The 23,964-nt window shown below is 45.0% G+C and overlaps 2 protein-coding genes across 2 annotated transcripts in view; both read left to right on the forward strand.

The window, feature by feature from the left end:
• The window catches only part of RAB31 (RAB31, member RAS oncogene family), a 128,185-nt gene extending 124,226 nt beyond the window's left edge, over nt 1-3,959 (forward strand). The window contains exon 7 of the mRNA XM_080821974.1: nt 443-3,959. Within this exon, the coding sequence (XP_080678100.1) occupies nt 443-540 (98 nt within the window). The 3' untranslated portion in view covers nt 541-3,959. The remainder of the gene's footprint in view (nt 1-442) is intronic.
• Nucleotides 3,960-20,986: 17,027 nt separating this feature from the next.
• Nucleotides 20,987-22,868, forward strand: TXNDC2 (thioredoxin domain containing 2; the record flags this gene model as incomplete). Its single annotated transcript, XM_080821612.1, has 2 exons — nt 20,987-21,077; nt 21,391-22,868. 2 exons carry the CDS (start codon nt 20,987-20,989, stop codon nt 22,866-22,868), a joined length of 1,569 nt encoding a protein of 522 aa, XP_080677738.1.
• Nucleotides 22,869-23,964: the final 1,096 nt, after the last annotated feature.

Consider the following 23,964-nt stretch of genomic DNA (forward strand, 5'->3'; position numbering starts at 1 on the left):
TAGTTTTATTTGAAGCAGAAAGATGAGTCCTCATGGTTACCATGGAAGCCCTGAGGCCATGAAGCAGCTCACGGCACTGGGGCCGACCCTTGGGAGGGCTGGGGAGGTAGCAGCTGGGCTGATGCTGATGAACAAAAAGTGGGTGGGGACTTGCCTCCTTACTTAGGAGCGTGGGGTTCCAAATCCAGAGAAATCCGTGGTCAGGAAGCTGCTTTTACTTTACCTTCACTTTCCAAACAGATGCTTGACTTCAGGCATCAGAGCAAGGGAGGAAGGAGGGATGGAGGGAAGGAGGGAGGGATGAGGGAAAAGAGCCATTCTTGGCCCCTCCCACTTCCTGTATAACCCAGACTTTCAGTGGAGGTGTTGAAGCAGGGTGACAGTCTATATGTGGTGTCGACTGGAAAAAAGGAAATCAATACTGGCCTCCTCTTTGTTCCAGGCCGCCAGATCCCACCCTTGGACCCCCATGAGAATGGAAACAACGGAGCAATCAAACTTGGGAAGCAAACCACGCAAGCCGGCCGGCGGTGCTGCTGACCCATGGGCCATGGTCCGCTGTACTTGAAGAAGCCAGAGCTGACCTTCCATTCTCAGCGGCCTGGCACCCCACGTAGGGAGAAGAGAGATGCCGGCTTGGCATCCTGGAAGACCTGCCGCGATGGGGCAGGGAATGTCCCTGGAAAAGGCTTTTAGAACACTCCAGAAAAATCTGCCATACTGCCACAAAATGGCCTTTGGTACATGAAATGCACATGAGAGGGAACAGATGTTAGGTAATAAGTATAGTTGAGTTTTTTGTTGTTGTTGTTAAAAACCTTAAGCTACTTTTCAATTTGTATAGCAGTCTCACTGGCTTATCTGTGTGTGGGATTCTGAGGTGGCCTTTCCCTCTGATTTCCTGGGTTCCTCAGCCCAGTTCTGGCAAATTACCCGGTGCCACTGCCTCTGTTACCTGACCAGCCTTCACTGAAAGGTTCATTTCATTTCATTTACCTTTCAGTGGAGTGTAATTGAATCATCACTCAAGCTAGACACTTGAGCCATTATGAAAAGCAGAGAAAGATGTATTAGAAACTGTTGTCTACATCTTTGACTTCTACTTGATGCCTGTTTTTCTACATTTTGGTCATATATAAACAAAACAAACCAGATCTGACTAAAATATTTCATGCAGTTTCGGGCTTGGGAGGCCCAGTTTGAAAGAGTCATTTGAGTAGTTACCGTATAAATGGTGACAGATGTACGGTATAAATATTTTTCCAGAAACTGCCTGGGATACATCATCTCCAGAGTTATAAATTCCCACTCTCTTACAGAAGGTTAATTCACAGAGTAGAGTTTTACTAAGACAGTATGTCATGGTGTCATATCTAGGGGGAAAATTAACCGGAGGGTGTTTGAATCTAAATCATAGGGCAAACTTCCCCTATTATCAATCAGTAGGTTACAGGAAAGCCAGCCGGAGGAAGCAATGGCACCTTAAGATTCGAGACACCCCCATCCCACGCCCACCCCTGGCAAATTACAAAACTGGAGAGAGTGTTTTAGAAGATGCCAAGCTTGGGCAGCTGGCGTTAGGACTCACCAGAGGTCCAACCCTGGAATGCCTGTTAGCTGCGAGTAGACTTCTAAAAAAACCTTCCATTCTAGTTTCCCCACCTGCTCAATTAATTAAAGGTGTCTGAATCTAATGGAAGGAAAGAGAAAGAAGACACAGAAGGGAAGAAAAGGTATTTCCACTAGAAATCCAAATCTTATTACCACTCTAACTTCCGTAAATACCTGGGATCAAGATGCAGTTGGTTTCCTAGTAGGGCTTACACTGGGGGGAAATTCCTGAAGGATATTTGGATCCGTGCCTCCTGTGAGGACTAGGAAACTGTCAAGACTGGCTGGTCTCAGGAATGGTTAATCAGGCAGTGTGGGAACAGGGCCAGGTGGTACCTTTTTCGATAGGAACATTCAAGGCCGAGCAAACATTAATAGAAAACCTATAACACAAAAGCCAGGAAGGAGATGGTGAGCCGACAAAAGACCTCAAGACTTCAGTAACTCAGTGTGATCCTCTCGCAGCTGTGCCCACCCTGCCCTTGATGGGTAGGAACACTGAGATTGCTATCAAGAAAAAGCTGGGGTCTTTGAGAGAGTCACAGCCAAGTTGACACTCATTTATGGGGACTGCGATCAAGAAAATAGGTGGAAATCACAGATTTAGGGATTGTTCTTTTCTTTCTAGAAAAACTCAAGAATATGTTGTCAATCGGATATCTCCACTGCTCCACTCAGCTTGCTAGAATAGTCTGACAATCGTAGGATGTGCGGGCCAGAAACACTTATTTTTGGTTCAAGAGTGCCTCTTAGCTCTCCGAGGCGGGCACTCAAAAACCGACTCGTGGCCTTTGGAAAGTCTTGGCAGAGTCTTTTCCGGGCTTTTTAGGGTACTCCCCACATTGTCAACTTCACTAGCAGCCAGCATGATGCTGCTTACAGGCCAAGGGGTGATCATGCCTCTTCCGAAAGTTAAAAAATTGGGGCTGCAAATCGAATGACCTCTTTCTGGGGGACATGAAACCTCATCGTGGAAGCTTTCCTTCTCCGGCTGTTCCCCCAGAACCTGGGCCTCTCTCTAGATAGCCACTCAGGATGCCCAGCTAGGGCGGGCCACGTCCCCGCGGGGTTCCCAGCCCTGGGCAGGGTCCTTAGTGACTGCATCTTGCCTGCCAGAGCTGATGTTAATCACATGTTGGGAGCAACCCGAGAATAAGCCCGAGGTCTTATTTCAGGAGCACATTGAGGCTGTGAAACACTCTTTTACCTTTCCGTACTGCCTTAACTCTTCCAGCCGGTCAGATGACAATATGTTTATAGTCACTACTCAGAGCAACTGGGGAAAAGAGTACACAGCACTTGGGCACACATGCATTCATAGAAACGAGGAGTCTCCTCTTCAGATAGACGCTTCGGTCTCGTCCGCGAGGAAGCTTCCTTCCTTCCTTTATTTTGCCTTGCAGTTACTTCCTGGCTGTTTTGATCGTGGAACTCCAACCACCTAATACCACGTAAAGGCCTGGAAATGACTGTTGCTCCAGAATGTCAAGTAGTTTCATGTGATGTAAATCCTTCCCATCATTTTTCAAACTTTGCTTTTTTGCCCCCTCCGTTCTCTTTCCTTCCACGCACGTGTATATGTGTAAATAGGATTTTGTATTTGTGACACCGACATGTAATGCATTTCACTGGCTGAGCCTAGCTCGTGCCTATGTGATGTGCAGCCTAGGCCTGGGTTCTCCTGGGGGTCATTTCCCCGTGGGAACCCCTACGGTGGCGCTGGAGTCATGCGCACGCATTTTAGGTCGGTACGTAATTGACTTGCCATTTTATACTTGAAATGGTACATCAGGGTGCTCAGATGACGTTACCTTGCAGACTATAGAAGGTTGAAGACCTGAAACTAACTTTCAGCCAACGGAAGGGCTGTGCCCCAAGGAGAACTGAATTCATGGGCCAAGGGAGGTTTGGAAGATGGGAATAATTCCTTTATGGTCAAGGACTATGGCGTATGCGGGCTGAAGCCGAGCTCCTCTTATGGGGCTCCACTCGCTGCAATGCTCGCAGCCAGCTGAATTTCAAGCTAGCTTAGAAACTAAAGGGCTCTGAGCTGTATTCAGACCCATTCGGTATCAAACCTACTTTTTCAGCCATCCTTGTTGAAAGCAGACCCAGGGATCCAATGTCCGTGCTCTGTCGCGAAAACCGTTCCTTTCTCTCGTTTCTATAAAGGGCTTCAGGCTGGGCTGGACCCAGTTCTCACATATAGAAGACGCTGCTGCAGACAAATAGGACCTTTCCACCCTGTATTCTATAGTAAGGCGCTGCCCTCAACATCACCCCATTGCGTATGTTATTTGGGGTTTAACACACACTGATTTGTACTAATAAATATTGTAAGTTTCACCAAGTTGGTCTTTTTCTTATAATGTTCAGTAGGATCATTTTTTCAAAAACCACAGTTACTCAGAATAAAGCAAGGTGATCCCTCAGAGATATCTGTACATACGGACTACATACGGAGACATGTGTGGGGCTATTCCCTGGCACTGTTTGCAATAGCAAAATGCCTTCCCCTAAGGAAATCAGTAATAAAATGTGGCACAGCCACATGATGAAAACCATAGGGTAATTAAAATGAATGCAGGATCTCTCATGCACCAACGACGTATCTCAAAACATGCAGGGGTACATACTGCCCACCCCCAAGGGAGCCACTCTCCTAGTGGCCTGTGTGAATGGAACCTCAGGAGCCATGCAGTGCACAGCCTGAGCAACAGAGCTGTGGCCTGAATGAGCGAATAAAACAAGTTGAAGAAGTACAAAAGCACGCACATTTACACAAAAACAATCATGTATGTTGTTTGTGAACGTGAGTGTGTAAAAGGTGGAATTAGAAGGCAAAACATCAACTTCATGATAGCGCTCACCTCTGGGGAGGCAGCAGCAAGTAGACAGGATCAGGGAGGGGAACAAAGGGCACTTAACTGGCAGTAATTGGTATTTATTTCATGATAGAAAAATCTGAAGCCAATATGACAAAATGAGAGCATTTGGTAATTTCAAGGTATGTGCTTTATTAGTCAAGGCATTTTGCCATATTAAGTTATTTCAAAGAGAGGAGGCTATGGAAACAAGCGATGAAGGATGAAGCTGACGTCGTAAATGTGCTAGAAAGAATTCAGAAGTGTAGTTGCCAGCTTAATGCTCTCAGTAAATTTTACCAGGCTGACTTACGTGCATCCTTTCATCATCCCAGCTACTCCCGCCTGCCCACTGACATGCGCAGACTTTCTCTCGCACACCTGTGCATCTTGTATTTCTGTGCATCCTTGATGCGTAGATGGACCTGGAAGAGTGTGTAGAGAGAGGAAGGCAGGGCCTCGCGTTCTCAGCATTCAAGTCACTCCCGTGCTGAGAAGCCACTTGCAGTACATAATCAAACAAGAAACAAAATAAAAACCATCCTCACCAAGAGACCTGGTATTCCAATTTTGTGAGAACACAAGCCTTTCTTATGCATCTCCTGGGAAGTGGTTACCTATTTACGGCAAGATGGGGAAATGTTTTAGAACAGCCCAATGGATTGCTGGATGTAGCCAGCAAATGTGTAGCCCAGCCTTCCTTGTTGGTAGCATTCTATATAGTTGCTCCCGCCTCTCCTCTGTCCCTCCGTCCTGCTCCGTCCCAGCTGGGGGGTTTATTTTGTAGGACCCAGGATCTGAGGAGTTGTGCACTGAGGCACCTCACACTTTTTACAAAACAACTCTGGTTTACTTACGGGCTCTGGAAAACCACGGCAAAAAGCCCAGAGCTTTATTCAGCTTGACCAGTGAGGACTGCCTGTGACCGTTCTAAGTAGTCATTAAACATTTCCCGCTCAGGCAAGTGCTGTCCCAAGAGCTAGGCTTGCCAGTCAGAAGATGCTAATTTCATGAGCATCCGTGTCCAGGAGTGACTTCTCCGAAGTTTCGAGAATACAGCCCCGTCTGTTTCCACTGGCTTCTGGTACACCTGTGAAGCATCCTTTTCTCCTCCATCCCAGTGTTTATGCAGACACCAGACAGAGAATCCTAAGCATTGGCTGGCATACTGAAGATGGGTGCTCTTGTACATGCTGGTCAGAGTGCAAATCCACCATCTTTCTAGAAAGTGGCTTGATAACGTGTATCTGAGACATGTGAAAAGACTACATCCTGTGACCCACGAATCCTGGTTGTTTATTTGTAGGAATTATTGTGTGTACTTGGGTGTGTATATATATGGGTATATACGTATATGTCATATATACAACATACATACACATTACCTATTACTGAATACATATTCAACCAGAACTTAGTGTCTTAAAACCACGAATACCTGTGTCTTACGGTTTCCAGGGGCAGGATTTGGGAACAGTTTAGCGGGGAGGCTCCGGTGCGAGGTCTTTAACAGGTGAGTTGGGGATGTCGATAGGTGGCAGCGACTAAAGACTTGACCGCCTCCCTCACGCGGCTCTTGACAGGACGCCCCATATCCTTGCCCTGGGGAGGCCCTCTCCATACCCTCCTCAAGTGACATCATGTCATGCGAGCTGGCTAGCGTGGATTTATTAATTAGTGACAAGCATATGCTAAGGTGTTTGTCCCGTATCATTTATAATAATGAAAGCCTAGGATAATCCAAATGATCTATGATAGGAAGTTAACTAAAAATAAAAAAATAAATTAAATAAAAGATTAAATAAATAAATTATAATAGAACCACAAAATAGAATACCGTAATCATTAAAAATGACAGTATTCAAAATCAGTGGTATTGGCCACAAGAGTCCGAGGTATGAAAATTTACTCTCTTCTTTTTTCTGTCATATCTTCCTTTCTACCTTGAGCCCCTTTCTGTGTAGCGTGGAAAGCTAGATGTGGTCTCCCAGCTGGTCTGACCTCATCAACTCAGTGGTTTCCATCACTGTGGGCTTTAGTGTACTCTCAGGTTTGAACCCTCCTTTTCTCCCAGGGGGTGGCTGAAGGGGTGGCCAGAAGGCATCGAAGCTTCTAGAGGTTCCTGGGTCTCATTGCCTGGGCCACACAGTGGTCTCTCTCTCTGTCTCCCTTGTCTTGGGCCCCAGCCCCCTCAAGTCTGTTTCTGTACCGCATATAAAACTCCTGGGAAGATTATGGATGGGAGCATGAGCTCCTCTGGGGTCCTCAGAGGTGGGTAGGACAGCAGCCCGGGCTGGAATGGGGGTGTTCTGTCAGCGGAGGTGTTCCTCTATTCTTGGGGTTCCCTGATGACAGCCTGGGGTGGGGTACAGTTCTCAGTCCTCTTTCTGGGAGGCTGGTGGGAAGCTAGTGCTGGGCCTACCTTACCCAGATCGTGCCTACATGCGAGCTGTCTCAACTTCCCATAGTCCAGTGGCTGTAGGAGTAGGGAGAGGCAGGCCATAAATTATGGCTTTGTCAGGGCTTGCCTTTTTGAGTTCCAAAATCCTTTGCATACATGCAGACTCCATTGTCCTGACTGGGGTGCCTTTGAGAGTGAAGGGGATGCGGTTAATATCGAGCTGGAACAAGAGGATTAAGTTGCATAGTCTCAGGAACACCAGGACATATGGTCATTCTGGTCCAGCTCTTACCCATCTAGCAAGGTGGAAGGTGGTGTTCGAGAGGTGGGGTGGAAAACTCCGTTCCTGCTTAAGTAGCTCATCATAGCTGTCTTGGTAAAGTCATCCATCCATCCATCCATTCAAGAAGCATTTTTTGAGGACCACTACGAGCCAGTGCTGAATGAGCCTTCTGTGCCCCAGCAGATGTATGCAATTTTCAAACTTACAAAGGATGAAACAAACATAAGGGAAAAGACAAAACCAGGAATGGCAGGAATGAGAAGGAGACGTTCCTTTAAGGGTAGACAGGTCAGCCTGACTGGGAGGGGCCCAGTGACCACATCGGTTGGAATCAGCCCACCCCTCACCCATCATAAGATCCTGAACAAGTTACCTGGTTTCTCTGAGCCTCAGTTTTCACCTGTCAAATGGGGATAGTGCCCACATCACAGATTTGATGTCAACATTAAGCAAAATTGTTGTATGAGCCGCTTAGCCCAGACGACCTTGGGGCCGCAGTTATGCCATTGGCTTGGACCTTGGCCCTCGATTTGTGATGTGACCTCCTAGTTGCAACTTGCTTATTTTGGTTCCTCTCCTTGGAGGAAGCCAACTCCTCGCTGGGCAAGGAGCTCCATCCCAGCACACTGAGATCATGACCAGAGCCCAGAGCTGGACTCTGAATGGATGGAACCCCCCAGAATGCCCCATTTTAGCAACTTTCGAATTCATGATCCAGCACATAAACTATAGTCACCATGTTGTACCTGATATGCTCTGGACTTACTTCTTTTACAACTGGGATTTTTAGCTTTTGGCCCCCTTCTGTCTTCTCCTTTCTCTGCTCTCATTAGAAGCACTGTAAATACAAAGCATGAAGGAAAGGAGTTTTACCTTCATTGAATACTTGCCGTGAGCTAAATACTTCCAAGTTGTATCTCATTTCAGCCATAAAACAAATCTGGTGCGCGGGAGCGGGGCGGGGGAGGGGGGCGGTTGCTGCGCTGTTGTTCTCCTCTGTGTGGAAGGAACACGGGACGCTTTGCTGACTCTCAATCTTGTGGTTCCTGGCGAGGAACTTCTATCCCTGCGGAGGCCCGGAGGCCCGGCTCTCCGGAGGAAGTGGGGGGCTGGGCAGCTCTGGGTTAAGCAGTTCAGGCCAGAAGGGTCGAATCACTCCATTAGCGAGATGTGCTGGTTTCAAGGAACTATTATCTGGTCCCAAAGTGCACGTGGGACTCTCCTTGACCCACCGCTCCTGCAGACTGATGGATCTTCTCCGTATCCCTGACCTTGATGTTGACACCATTTGCTGAAGTTCTTAACGGACTTTTCGAAATGACTCTGGCATCAGGGTCCCGCAGTTTTGCTGCGGCAGAACACACGCCCGAGGACCCAGCGCCAAGCCTGGGTGACCCGAGAGCGACCAGCCTCCTCTGCTCTCCCTCACCTCGCATTTTCTCTCGATGGGCACCGAATTCACTCTCCTTTCCTCGTCCTTTGGAAAAGGATCCCAACTGACTTCTAAAGCATGTCCCACAATTTTTCTTTCTTCCGTCTGAAAGTCCTCCTGTGCTGATTCCCACCTGATGTCAACTTACATATACCCATAAACCTCTTCTAGAGGTGCTCAGCCGCCCTCCATCTCCAACCCCCTCAAACACCTCCCTCTCTCCTCCACACTGATGAAGTCTTTAAAAGAGAATCTTGATCTATTCATTCACTCCTCACCTGAATTTAGAATTGGGCCCCTATCCTTCCTTCTGCACTTTCAAAGGGATGGGTATACAGAGGGGCCACCTCCCTACTTGCCTCTATCTCCTCATTCTCTCCCTGCATCCCTGCAGGAACTTGAGGCTCTGGTCCATCCCCTTGCCCCCCTCCTGCAGTTCCCTCCTTCTCTGGCCTGGGCTCTATGCTTCCGGTAACTTCCTTCACGCACCTGTTCATTTCCCTTTGCTCAATCTTCTTAGACTCCTAGCTGCTTAACTGCAGGTAGGTCCTGCAAACAGGCTCCCGATGCCGCTCAGATCCTCCCCCTTTTTATGATCTCATCCAGTCTGACGATTTCGACTACTGCTTCTAGGTGTTGGACTTTCAAACTGTGGCCTCGCCTGGCTTCTTTCCAGAGACGGAACTTGACTCCCAGCGTCCTGGTGGGGGCACAGGTGGGTGCCCCACCCCAGGTCCCTCCCCCCAATCCCCATCGGGCTGCCAGGAGCGTCCTCAGCCTGGTTGCCTGTCGCTGCCCAAGCTGCAGTCCCTCGGTGGCTCAGACTTCAAATGTGAGAGTCCGTGTCAGCTTCTCCTAGGCCTTTGTCAAACGATGGAAATTCTATTTCTGGAATTTCTCGAACATTTTGAACCCTCTTTCCCCTCTCCGGGGAGGGGGTGGTGTTTTGATATATTCTGTCTTAACTATTGCCACGGATCCTTAACTGATCCCTGAGGTCTTTGGCCCACAGGTCTGTTGTTGAAGATGCTGACTGCAAATTTGCTGAAGTACAGATCGGATTATGGCATCCCCTCAGAACTTTCTGTAAGTCCCTACTGCAAATACAATGAAAATCCCGAGCGTGTGAGCTGTGCTGAAATAGTCCTCTCGTTTGGGCTGGGCCTCAGTTTCTCCCCAGCAGGGGCTGGGGCGGCTCCCTCCTGCTCCATTACATGGTTGCTGGGAGGCTCTCCTGGGGGGCGGGGGGCATCCCCATCTGCTCCTCTCTCCTGGCTTCTAGGAGCTTTCTCTCGGCTCCCCCACCAGCGAGTAACAGCCCTTCTTCTCTGTGGGGTTTGGGGTAGCAGGTTAGCCTGTAAGTTAAAGTCAAGCCGTGCTTGCTCTTGGTAAACACATGGTGTAATGATCATTGTGTATTATATGCAACTGATCAATCTCTGAACTCTGCCTCTGAAACTCATGATACACTGTTTGATGATTAATTGAATTTAAATCAGATTTTTAAAAATTAAAAAAAAAAAGGAAAGAAGAAAAACTCATAGGCGAGTTTTCCTTGAGTGTTTGGTACATTGCATACCAGGCCAAAGACTGGAGAGGCCAAGGCAATCTCTCTTATCTTTAAGAGGTTTACACTTGGATTAGGCAGGATTTATGGATTTATGCCACATGACATCATTTCATTCAATGTGTGGTGCTGACAGGAAGGGCTGGATGGCCAGGATGAAGTGTGGGGTGTGACATTTTAAATCTTTTTTGGTTTAAACATTTATTTTCCGGGTTTTGATTTTGTACGTGGTATGGATGGTTTGGGAAAGTCTTATAGGAATAGTTCCTTTTACCACTCTCCTGTTTCTTTATTCAGAGGCCAAGGCAAGGATGATGGTCTGCCAGTTGCTAGTAAAGATAATTTTAGCAAAAATCTTTTTTTTTTAAGTTAACGGTTTTCATGTAAAACCTTCTTCAGTGGTTTCTCACTATACATGCTGAAATCCATTCATGCTTTTATCCATCCATTCACTGAGTGCCCCTGGAATGCCACAGTCACGTATGGTGATAATGAGCTTGGGTCCTTCCCAGGAAGGTCAGCGCTGCGACCCTGAGCATCAAAGCCACAATTCATGCGCCAAGAGATGTTCAATGGGAATGGTTGCTTTGTTCTGTTATGCTGGGGATGTTATTTTTACAGCTATGCTCTGGGGTCTGCTAACCTGCTTGTCTCTAGCAGGTGGGTGTTGGGAGAGTCAAGGAACCAAGGGCAGAGAGCAAAGTCCCTGCACTAGGAGTGAGGAGCTGGGTCATGTGCATTTTAAAAATTTCTGTAGCAACCTATTGATATTAAAACACCATCAAATTGGCAGCTCACCTGAATCTTACCAGAACATCTCCAAACACTTTTCTAGTAAATATTCATACAGGAGAGCTTTAAATATTATACCAGAAGTCTTTCCAACCACAGAAATGTTGGAGGTTAAATATTAGGACAAAGGGACTGAGTGAAGTCAATAACCCACTCTTCCTTGAGCAAAACATAGGTATCACTGTGCTTAGAGCTGACGAGGAATGAGAAGGGTACTGAACTCAGAGAACCAGGTACAAGGGCATGAGAGCCACGACTTAGATAAAATACTGATTGTTTGTGACAAATCCTCTGTGTGACCAGTCACTTGGAGGTGGAAAAGAAGAGCATTCACATTGAATTTTTTTAAAAAATAAAGCTTTTTCCCATTAAAAATGTCCATTCTTGGCTTTTGGGGTAATCTAGAAAAATAGAAGGTATTGTGAACAATTTATCAGTTTAGCCTGACATTCAAGGCACTTAGAATTTTTTTTTTAAGATTTTATTTTTTTATGTAATCTTTACACCCAAAATGGGTGTTGATCTCACAAGCTGAGATCAAGAGTCACATACTCCACCGACTGAGCCAGTCAGGCGCCCCAAAGCACTTAGAATGTTTTAAGAGTTTTGTTAGTGTGTGTTATTATGACACTGACAAACTAGGTAAAAAATAATTTTCTAATAGATGTTCAGATGGGTTTATGGCTCTATTTATTTCACGTGAGTCCACAATAACATCTTTCAGATTTGGGGGGATCGTCTAAAGGAAAGCAGGATATGGTGGGTGAACCTAGTGAAACCGAAGAGAAACTGAGTCTAGCTCTGTGTAATGACTTGCCCAGCTGATTGCTTTCTGATCTCCTTCGCAAAAAATACTCAAACAGCGGTCACATCAATGACAAAAAAAATAGGATGGAAATATGAAATGTAGATAACTTTACACTCAGAGCAATCTGTGCTGAAACGAAGGCTTCTGTGAAGATAAACATTCTTATATTTTAGTGGTGAGCCCACAACCATGCTCTGTTGATCTGATTACAAAATAATTCTTGGGGTGCCTGGGTGGCTCAGTCTGTTAAACATCTGCCTTTGGCTCAGATCATGATCTCAGGGTCCTGGGATCAAGCCCCATATCAGGCTCTCTGCTCAGCAGGGAGCCTGCTTCCTCCTCTCTCTTCTTGCCATTCCCCCTGCTTGGACTCTCTCTCTCTCTGTCAAATAAATAAATAAAATCTTTTAAAAAAATTCTTTTTTTTTGACTGTTTGACACATTTTATTTTTTTAATTTCATTTAATTTTGTGTATGTGTGTTCCAAAATTCATTGTTTATGCACCACTCCCAGTGCTCCATTCAATACGTGCCCTCCTTAATACCCACCACCAGGCTCACCCAACCCCTCACCCACCTCCCCTCCAAAACCCTCAGTTTGTTTCTCAGAGTCCACAGTCTCTCATGGTTTGTCTCTTAATGAAGAGTGACTCTGTGACTAACACTTCTCTCTTAAAGCAATATTCTCTATCAGTTAATAAGTACGTTATTAGAACCTCATAAAACTGTAGTTGAAGCTTCCAGTTAAATCCCTGCAGAGGTGTCTGTTCTCCAGGAGCTGACATGTCAGTGTAGCATGAGACACCTGCACGAGGGACGCCATCGTCACCACCCACTGAGGCCCTCGTCCAGTCGCTCTCCCATCTCTTTTATGTAAAGTCTTACAAATATAGAACATCTCAAGGATTTACACAGCAAACCCATGTGTGTGTGCCCGCCATCCAGAGTTAGCAAATATTAACACTTTATTTATAAGCATTGGTGATAGACATGCACACACATATTTAATTAAGCAAAATGAAATTGACTATAACAGGAAAAGCTCAAGTCCCTTTTAATCTTCTTTCCAGACCCATTTCCCTTCTCCCTTCACCCGCTCAAAGCAATTAGTATAGTGAGTGTTGTGGATAGCCCGTGAGCCAAGTTTTCCCTTTATTTTGTACATTTACACATATAAATGCATATATAAAGATACATCTGTCTATCTAAATAAATTGTATTGCTTCCATTTTGGACTGGAAACCCCATTTTATGGCATGTGTTTTCCTCCTTACAATAAAAGCCCTAAGGAGGTAGCCACAGGGTCCGCTCACCTCTTTATCCCCGACGTGTAACCTCATTTGTATCCTGTGTAAATACTCAACAAACGTTGAACTGACTAGTAGCTGCCGGTATATTATGAAATATTATGAAGTGGTATTCATTGATGTTTTCACTATGGTAGGTACACACACACGCACACACACACACATGCATGCACCCAGATCCCCAGAAGAGTTCAAATAGCATTTCTCTGGCCATGGAGCTCCTTCTTCTAGCTCCTTCCTTCCTACTTCTGTATGCCCTTCCCCTTTCACATGCCTATCCAATTTTCCCCTCCCTTGTCCTGCTCTAGCCCCCTCTGACCATCTGAGCCCAGGCACCTAAGACCCTTGGGAGTCTGCCAAGACTGCCTCCTACCACTATGGCCACCAGAGGCACCGTGGCAAGACCATCTAGCTGATTCTTTCCGAGCGCCCACTCTCTGGAGCTCTAAATGCTTGGAAAAGACAGCATGAACCCCACCGTAGAGGGAAACTCCATCTCCCTACTCCCTCCTGTTGATTCCTCAGTTAAGCTGCTTTGTGCAGGGTCCCCTTCCAACTGTACAGGATGTGCTGGAGGGGTCTCTCTTCTTGTCTCGCTTCCCCAGAATACCAGTTCTTTCTTGCAAAAACAGTCACGAAATCAGTGTAGACCAGTGCTCCTAACTCCATCCCGGCGGGGTGCCCAGGGCTACCCCTGGTTAGGGTTGAATACTCTACAAACAAAACTTCCTTCTGCTCAAACCTATCATCTCTTGTAAGAGACACTGCTGACACCAGGCTCCACGCACAGCCTGTCAACACCCACCTCTATTCTCAAATGACCACTTCCTACAAACACCTGCTTTTCTCTCAGGTGGCTGCAGGGACAGGTGGAGCAGGTTTACAGGGAAAGGAGAAGTGCTGACTTAATGCCCCTGGAAAAAGCGCTCAGGAGGAAGGAAGGAAGGATCCCTTGAGGTATGCTCTGTGCTATCCTCCAGTCCCCAGAGGGAGTGACCGTTAATGGTCACAGTGACAGCTGACTTGATTCCCTCCCCACCACCCCACCAGCATCTCCTGAGATCACCTTCCAAATAAACTACCTGCACTTGAAGTCTTAGATCTGCTTCTCATAGTTTCGTTAAAATGCATTATTATCTATTCAGTGGTCAAAGGAACCATTGATACAAAAATCAACATTGGGGATCTTACATGTATATTGCTAAGTGAAAGGAGTCAATATGAGAAGGCTATATATGATATGATCCCATTTATATGACATTCTGGAAAAGGCAAGACTATAGAGACAAATCAGTGGCTGCCAGGAATTTGCAGGAGGCTGGGAGTTGACTAGGTGAAGCACAGGACTTTTTTAGAGCTGTGAAACTATTCTGTATGGTACTGTAGGGATGAATAATAATACTACCCATTTGTCAAACCTATAGGACTCCACAGCACAGAGCGGACCTAATGTATGCAGATTTGGGGTGGGGGACAACGACCCAGATGGCAGGGGATCCCAGAGTGAAATGCAGAATGTGACAAAAGAACATATCTATTACCTATTACAAATGTATGGTATAATTTCACTGAAGGGGTGGGGGAACAGAGAGGCTTGACCTAAGTAACTTCAGAAATGACTAGAGATGATAAGCCCAAAGACAAAAGGAACTGTACGTAAGGAATGTGCTCTAGGTGATGCAGTTGTTAATCATGAAGGGACAGGTTAATCATCCTGAAACCATTCTACCCATGTGCTGGAACTGAACGAACAAGTAAATGAATGGCAGCCAGTGGGAACCAAGTTGCTTTTGGAAGAGAAGTTTACAGACAAGCTTGGAGGAAATGCTACAGTGGACCATGTGGGACTGAATCAAAGTCAACTCATATTTAGCTTAATACAGACACTGACATAGAAATAACTGCATATGTGTGTGTATGTACAGGTTAACTACATCTGTATATAGTTCTAGTTATGCTCACTAAGTCTAAAGGTAATGACACCCAGTATCAATGAGCACACGGCTCAGATTTTGTTTTCTAAATACCATTTTCCAATAAGAGGAAGCAGGGCTCATTACGTAAATGGGTGATTCTAGGGATATGGCTGGGAATCTATAGAATGAACCTAGAGCATCTTGTAATGCCCCAAAGTAAGGAAGTGCTCAACAGACCAAACCACAGGCATGTGTACAATAAAAGGACACAGGAGCCATCTGAAAGAGTTCTCAATGGCCAAAGCTGGAACGATTTGAGCAAAAAATAAATTTCATAGTACTGGGTTATGATCCAAGTATAAAACAAATGTCCTGGGGCACCTGGGTTACTCAGTAGGTTAAGCTTCTGACTCTTGATTTCAGTTCAGGTCAATATTTCAGGGTCGTGAAGTTGAGCCCTGTGGTGGGCTCTCGCTGTGTGTGGAGCCTGCTTAAGATTCTCTCTCTTCCTCTCCCTCTGTCCCTCCCCTGCTTGCTGCCTCTCAACAAAATAAATAAATAAAAATAAAATAAACGTCCATGAGTCCATACTAGTGTAAATAAATGATTGAACAAATAAATAAATAGAGGATGGGAGAGATAAATCTCTCAAACAGAAAAATCCCCAGTAATTTATGTAGAGACTCCTCCCTCAAGGAGATGGGGCATGCCTTGAGTTTGGGCTTTACACAGCGACTTCCTTCCAAAGAGTACACTAAGGAAAGTGGAGAGAGTAATTTTATAGCAGAGGAACCTGACAATCACTACCTTAGTCAGGTGATCAAGGTTAACGTCATCAGAGATAAGTCACCCTGATAACACTCTGAAATATTATCCCTTGATATGCTTAATTAATAATAAAGTGATTAAAATGGTACTTTACCTCTGTGGTCTTCCTTGCCAAACCAAAACATATAACCTTGGTCTGAGAAGAACACCAGACAAATCCCAGATTGAGGGACATTGTCCAAAATACATGACCAGTACTTCCCCAAACCTTCCAAGGTCATGAAGAAAAAGAAAGTCCAAGAAACTGTCACAGCCCAGAGGAGCCCAAGGGGACATGACAACCAAATGCAATGTGGGATCCCAGAACAGAGAAAAGGAGGGAAAAGCCAATGAAATCTGAATCAAGCATAGCCCTTTAGTTAATAATAACATATCAGTATTTGTTCTTAGTTGTGACAAAGGTCATGTGAGAGGTTAATAAGGGAAACTTGGTGTGGAGTATGTGAGAACCCTCTACACAACCTTGGCAAGTTTTCTGAAGATATAAATCTATTATAAAATTTAAAATTTATATAAAAATGTATTCTTGTGCTACAAGACTGTCTTCTCTCCTGGAATAAAAATTAGGAAGTATATAAGAGGTAAAGATGCAGAGAATCGGGGTTCCTGGATGGCTCAGTACGTTGAGCATCCGCCTTTGGGTCCTGTCATGATCCCAGGGTCCTGGGATCGAGCCCCACGTCAGGCTCCCTCTCCTGTGGGGAAATTGCTTTTCCCACTCCTTCCGGTTCACTCTCTCCCTCATTATCTCTGTCTCTCTCTCTCAAATAAATAAATAAATAAATAGGTATCTTTGGAAAAAAAAAAGACACAGAGAACCCTCTCATGCTCCAGTTTTTACTGTGATTAGTATAGAGAACTTGTGACTAATAGAGCGAGTCTTTTACTTCCAAATCTTATACTGAAAACATGATTTCTAGCAGAGTTCTTACAAAATTGCACAAAACATCCTATTTTGTATCTTATGGTGTTTTAGTGTTGATTCATACTCAATTTCCTCACTTTCTGTCACCTATCCATTATGACATGATAAATAGCTAAAAGAGTCTGAATATAGGGAAAATGTTTTTATTATTCCATAGGAAGTTGGTGATCAGTTTGATACATGCAGTGTATAAAAAAATTAAAACTCTGGCACACCTGGGTGGCTCAGTTGGTTAAGCGTCTGACTCTTGATTTCAGCTCAGGTCATGATCTCAGGGTCGTGAGATTGAACCCTGAATCTGGCTCCACTGGGTGTGGAGCCTGCTTAATATTCTCTCCTTCTCCCTCTGCACCTCACTACTTTCTCAAAAAAAAGAAAGAAAGAAAGAAAGAAAGAAAGAAAGAAAGAAAGAAAGAAAGAAAGAAAGAAAGATTAAAGCTCTAAGTGTCTATACATAATTCTTTTTACCATCTGTCTGAGATGGCTAACTTTTCAATAAGTTAGCCAAAGGAATGACCTGCAGACTGACTTCTCTCCAAATTATTGGGATTCTCATTGAATTAAATCCTGGAAAGTTTTAGCACGATTATTTTTATGGGTTTTGTTATTATTATCATTTGGGACTGTGGAGGAGGCAGTCTTAGAATCAGACGCTCAGTAGTTTATAAACAAATATACCACGAGAAGTGAGAATCATAAAAGACAAAACTGATGGATTTAACTACACAAAAATGGAAGCATCTGTATGTTGTTCCAAAAATATCACAAACAAAATTAAAAGACACACAGAGAAAGACTGTGATAATTAGCAAAATGTTAAGGGAATGAACATGTATGGAGCAACCTCCCCATTGAGAATGATCAAGCAACGCTGGAGGCTGTGATACCACAGTTTGCAAAGGAAGAAATGTAAGTTGATGATAAAAACGTACCCAAATTCAACTTAATAAGGAAATGCAAATTAAGATACTAATGACATAACTTTCTTTGTCCATCACATTGTACTTTCATACCTTGCTGGTAGTTACATATTGAAACAGAAATCTTTAAAATGTCTACCAATTGATTTAGGGATTCCATTTCTAGAATTTTATTCTAAGAAAATAATTAAGAATAATTGAAGACATTTATCCATAAATGTTTTTTATATTGCTTATAACAGCAAATAATAAAAATAGCCTTTACATCCATCGATAGGAAATTGTTTAAATTATAGGTTGTCCATTCAAAGGAACATTCATCAGTCATTAAAATGATTATGCAGGTCAGGGATTGGCTGACTGTGTCCATTGGCCAGCTGCCTGTTTTTGTAAATAAAGTTTTATTAGGACATAGCCATGCCCATTTGTATGGCTGCCATATTAGCTTGCTAGAGCGGTCATACCACTGACTGGGTGACTTAAACCACAGAAATGTATTGTCTCACTGTTCTGAGGTTAAAAATCCAAAGTCAAGGTGTCCACAGGGGATGTTTTTTCTGAACACCATGAGGAAAAGATCTGTTTCAGGCCTCTCTCCTTGCTTTGTTGACGTCCATCTTCTGCATCTTCGCGGTGTCTTATCTCTCTACTTGTCTGGGTCCAAATGCCCCCTTTCTCTGAGAAGGCTAGTGAGATTTGATGAGGAGCCCACCCTAATCCAGTATGAGCTCATCTTAACTAATTACATCTGCAATGACCCTATTTCCAGAAAAGGTCACTTTTGGAGGTATTAGGGGTTAAGACGGCAGCATGGGAATTTTGGGAGGACATCATTCAATCTGCAACAGCTGTTCGCAAGCTACAAAGGTAGAGTTGAGTGGCTGTGACCAAGACCATGAGGTCTGCAATGTCTAAAGCTGTCCCTTTTTAGGAGAAGTTTGCGAATCCCTGCTATAGGTTTTGCTGTGGAGAAGATTCAGAATATACTCTTCAGTGAAAAGGATTGCAGAAGTACCTTCTGGAAAATTATCTCATTTGGAAATATCTGTGTGTAAATATGAGAAAAGCAAAGGATATACATCACCATATTGGTAGTGGTGATCCTTGAAGATGGGCACTTGGAATAATCCTTATTTTCTCTCAACTTATATTCATAGTGTTTCTATTATGAACATGTATCATTTTTGTAATTACAAAACCAAAAAACTTATGCCAGCATAATGTGTGAAAAGACTAGACCGCCATGCTGTCTTTGTAAGCACAGGGTAGAAATGAATTTCTGCACGGTATTTATTCCAACTTCTAGTGTGCTTCCCTGCATTGCAGAGTCTGGAAATCTGAAAACCACACTTTTTGCACTTTTCCCCTACCCTCCGGGGGTTTTGGGTTCAAAATAGATTGTACCAGTAGATGGACCCGCGTGAGAAGAAAGCCATCACCTTGCAGATTCGCCCCTCTCTGCCGGAGTTCAGCTCTAGCTCTGAGCTAAGAGGAGGTTTGGGTCAGTGGCTGTCTCCCTCCTAGACTGCAGCTAGAGCAGGAAGTTCTTGGAGTCAACGACTTTCTGATTCCCTGCCTTCCTGATAGCATGCGGATCGCAAACTTCTGGCAGCCCAGTTCTGTGATGCTGCTCATTGTTCTAGAAATTATTCCAGGACACCTAGCCCAAAGGTGGGCTTTCCAGCTATTTTATAATTAGATGAATCTTTCTATGCCTAAAAATAGCTGACTTATTGTCTCCATGACAGAGCCACAACTGACGTAAGGGTTCGTGAGCCATTTGGGGACCGGCTTGTGCTTTTAGGGAAAAAAAAAGTATTTTCAGGAGAAAATACATTTTATGACAAGTTGAATGAAGACTGTTCAGAGGCATCGATATTTCAAGTTGCTTGAAATGCATCTGAATTGCAGAATGAAGAGTAGAAATGACTGAAACCATTCAATGTGGCTTTAAAATTGTTCTACAATGGACCTACTTTTTCCATGAGCCTTAGGTCTAGGGGATTTGTGGGGGAATGATGAGGGGCGGGATTTAGTCTGCCTATTTGTGAAATTTCAGCCTGATGAACATTTTCTCATTCTGGTAGCAGCTCAGTCTTTCTGATTCCTCCCCTTTCTCTGTAATATTTGGGTGCACAGGGTCATGGGGCCTGGTTGTGGTCCAGCCATCTACCTCTGGTTTCCCACGTCAAGTGGCTAGTCTGGCCTGGTCCCTAGACTGAGGACTGCTGAAGACCACTGGTCCCATCTAGGAGGTGGGCCACTATGTTCTTACCCACGGGTTGAGCCTATGACTCCAGTTCTTGCCTCTGGTCACAAATCCCCTTTCATGGTGGCTTCTTTCTTCTTCCTTGAGGTCCTTGTAGGTCAGCTGGTCTTCCCAGGACTCTCACAGCCCCACCCCAGGCTGTGCACCATTTCCAGATCCTTGGCTTGCACATAGCAGGCTAAGCGGCCAGGAGCCTGCCCCAGGCCCAAGAAACCAGTCACGCCCTCTGCCAGGCGCCCATAGCTGCCATGTTGGTTTGGAGTCCACAAGGATGTGGGCTCTTCCTGGCCTCCAAAATGGAACCCAGGCAAATACTCCTCTGCTGTCAGCTTTCCTCTGAACACATCTAACCTGGGTCCATGCTGAGGTTTCATTCTTGCAGAGAGGAGGCCAGGACACAGGTACCTGTTCTCTCAGATTCCCATCTATTTGGATGGAAGGTGTGATGTTTTCACTTCTTCTCAGTTAGGGAATCTCTCCACGTTATCATCTACTCCCTTCCAAATAGCTCAATAGGACACCTGACAGTCAGGCAGGACTTTGTAGAGGAGAGTAACATGATTAGGAAGAGACACCATGATGGCTAGAGTGATGAGTCAGAAAGAAAGCTGGGGCTGAAGAATCCTAAAGGGAGGCTGTAGGAAAGTTGGTTTCGAGTTACCATCATTTGGCAAACAGAACAGTTCAGTGTAGTATGCAGAGGGCAGGCTTGGAACCCGCCCATCTACTGGCTTTGTGACCTTGAGCAAGTTACATAACTTGCCCAAGGCTCAGCTTTCTTATTTGTAAAGTGAGGATCATAATGGTACTTACCTCAGTGGTTTGCTGTGTTATAGGAAATAATGCCTGTGAACACATAGCAGGCACCGGGCAAGGCCAACACCCAGCTCGGCCTCCATAACCAAGGCTGTCATGAAACTCTCAACTACTAGGGAAGACCAGTTGAAAGCACGACCCACCTGTAAGTTGTTCCTCGTTGTGTGATATAGGTTGACGAGGTTGGAAGAAGTTGAAGGGTACCACCTCGTCTTCACTGTGAGGCATGCGTAAAGTATGAGTGGGTATGGACCAGGAACTGGAAGTGGAAAGTGATAGAGCGGGAGCCCCGGAAGAACCAGAAATGAGTCCAGAGAAACAAGAAGAAGCCAGTCGAGGTGATGTTAATGGTGAGTGGGAGGGAGGAGGGTCACCTTAGGCACCCACATGCTTAGGGAGGAGGCAACAGGATTGAAGCAGAGAAAAGTTGTAGTGTTTAAAGAAAAACAGCTTTATATAAAGATATGTGTAATCACATGCTGCCTGGCCTTCTGTTGAATGTGATTATGCAAGTTGATACATCATTCATAAAACTACATTTGTGAGCTCTAAGAATGATGTGAGTCTTCCCTGGAGTATGTGATTAGAATTTGTGTGTGTGTGTGTGTGTGTGTTTCTTCTGTATTTTTATTTATTTATTTTTTTGTTCAGAAAGTCCACTATTACAGGGTCTGTCCAGCCATGTGACTCCATTGGTCCCAGAATTCTTGGACCCAGCACATACCCAGGAGGAGGCCTTGGCCCATGAGGTCAACAACATACAATACTTGCCTGCAGTGGAGCCCAAAGGTCCACAGCCCAAGGACATATTCCCACCTGTACGGGGCAGTAACATCTCCAATTTCTCAGCAAAAACCATACAGCCCAAGCAGGCTGACATCCCCAGTTTTTCAGCAGAAACAATGCCACCCAAGCAGGCTGATACCCCCAACTCCCCAGAAAAAATTATCCCGCTCAAGCAGACGGACATCTTCAATTCCTCAGCAAAACCCATTTCACCCAAACATGTTGAAACTTCCAGTTTCTTAGCAAAAATCACCCCACCTAAGCAGGGTGATACACCCAATTCCCCAACTAAAACCACCCCATACAAACAGACTGATATCCTCAATTCCCCGGCAAAAACCATCCCACCCAAGAAGTCTGACACCCCCAATTTTTCAGCAAAAACCATCCCACCCAAGCAGGCTGACACCCTCCATTCTTCAGAAAAAAATATCCCACCTAAGCAAAATGACATCCCCAATTCCTCAGAAAAAATCATCCTGCCAAAGGAGGATGGCACGTCTACTTCTTCAGAACAACACATCCCACCTAAGAAGGGTGACACCAATTCCCCAGCAAAATCCATTCTGCCTAAGCAGGCCAGTAGCCACAAGTTCTTAGCAAAATCCATTCTGCCCAAGGGGGCCAACGCCCCCAAGTTGTCAGCAAGAACTTCCCAGTCTAAGCAGGTCAACAACCCCAAGGTCTTAGCAAAATCCATCCTGTCCAAGCACAGCCACACTTCCAAGTCCTCAGATGAAAGCATCCTGCTTAGGGATAGTGACACCAAGTCGTCAGAAGATACCATCCACCCCAAGGAGGGAGACATCCTCATGTCCTCAGAGGAAAGCGTCCTGCCCAGACAGGTTGACATCAAGTCCTCAGAAAACACCATCCACCCCAAAGAGGGTGACCACCTCAAGTCCTCAAAAGAAACCATCCTGTCCAAGGAGGATGACATTCCCAAGTCCTCACAAGAAGCCATCCAGCCCACAGAAGGCAATGTCTTGGAGCTGTCACAGACAATGGAACTCCTGGAGGTGGACTTGGTGAAAGTGATCCTGAGCAAGGAGGAATTTGAGTTGGCACTCAAGGAGGCCGGGGAGAGACTGGTAGCCGTGGACTTCTCGGCCACCTGGTGTGGGCCTTGCAGGACCATCAAGCCCCTTTTCCGGTCCCTGTCCTTGAAGTATGAGGATGTGGTGTTCCTGGAAGTGGACGCTGATGAGTGTGAGGAGCTGCTGAGAGACCTGGAGATCATTTGCATCCCAACCTTCCAGTTTTATAAAAACGAAGAAAAGGTGGGAGAATTTTGTGGTGCCGTTAAGGAAAAACTCGAAGCAAGCATTGCAGAATTAAAGTAATTGTGGACTCTGAAAGCACTGTTAACAGTCAGCTGGTTATGGTCTGTGATTTTTTTTTTTAAATTTACCAAAAGAGATGAGACATAAAGAAAGTGCCTGTCTGAATGATGGCTGCTTATAAGTGATCAAGTATTAACCCCACCTTCTCAAAAGTCAGTATAGCCCTAAAGCGTCTTGTGACCATGTTCTCCTTGGTAGAAAAGTGTGATATTAGAACTTCCTTTGGTGGAGATTGGGAGCACACCTGTCTATTTTTTTGATCATGATCTTTTTTGGAACTTGCCCTTTTTTGAATTCAGTTCACTTGGTGTTAGTGGCAACATTGGACATTTAGACAATTCTTCTGTAAAAGTATAGGATTTATAGATGAGTGGAGACTTCTTTTCTCATTTGGGGTTTCTGATAAGATGCTTTGGGAAATAAAGAATTGGAAAGATTCACATAACCCACCTAACCTCCTCTAAGTGCAGGGAGTGCTCTGGAGGCCTCAGGAAATCCCATGGGCTCACCAAGCCTGCATGGAATTCCTTGGTGGCAGAGCCAAGATCAAGGCCGTGTTCCCAGATCTCAAGTGCAGGCCTCTTTCTACTAATCATGCCCACAAAATCTGATACAGAGCTCCCAGCTTCTGATTTCTCAGACCAAGAGCTTTATGATTCAGGTCAAAGTCAGGGTGATCTTCAATGCCATTATGACATCAGCCCCCTGGTGACAGAGTTCCTACTTTGTCTCCTGGTCATGGGGTTTCTGAAACCTGCTCCCAGACATCTCAGATCCCTAGGTCTGGGTCACAGATGGTGGTTTGGTCCAGAGTTTTTGTGTTTAAAAAACAATGTATATGTGATACACGTATGTATAACAGCATGTAACTAATGTATGCAATTTGATGAATTTGGACATATGCATACACCCATCATTACCACAGTCAAAGTAATAAACATACCCCTCATCTCCAGAGTTTCCTTGTATGTCCTCTTTTTTGTCATTGTGGTGGTGGTGGCAGTGGTAAGAGCACTTAACTGGAGATCTGACCTCTTAACATTTTAAACACACAATACTGTGTTGTCAATGACAGGCCAACTCTGTTGTACAGCAA

Source organism: Martes martes (assembly GCF_963455335.1).
Source record: "Martes martes genome assembly, chromosome: 13".
Classification (NCBI taxonomy): domain Eukaryota; kingdom Metazoa; phylum Chordata; class Mammalia; order Carnivora; family Mustelidae; genus Martes; species Martes martes.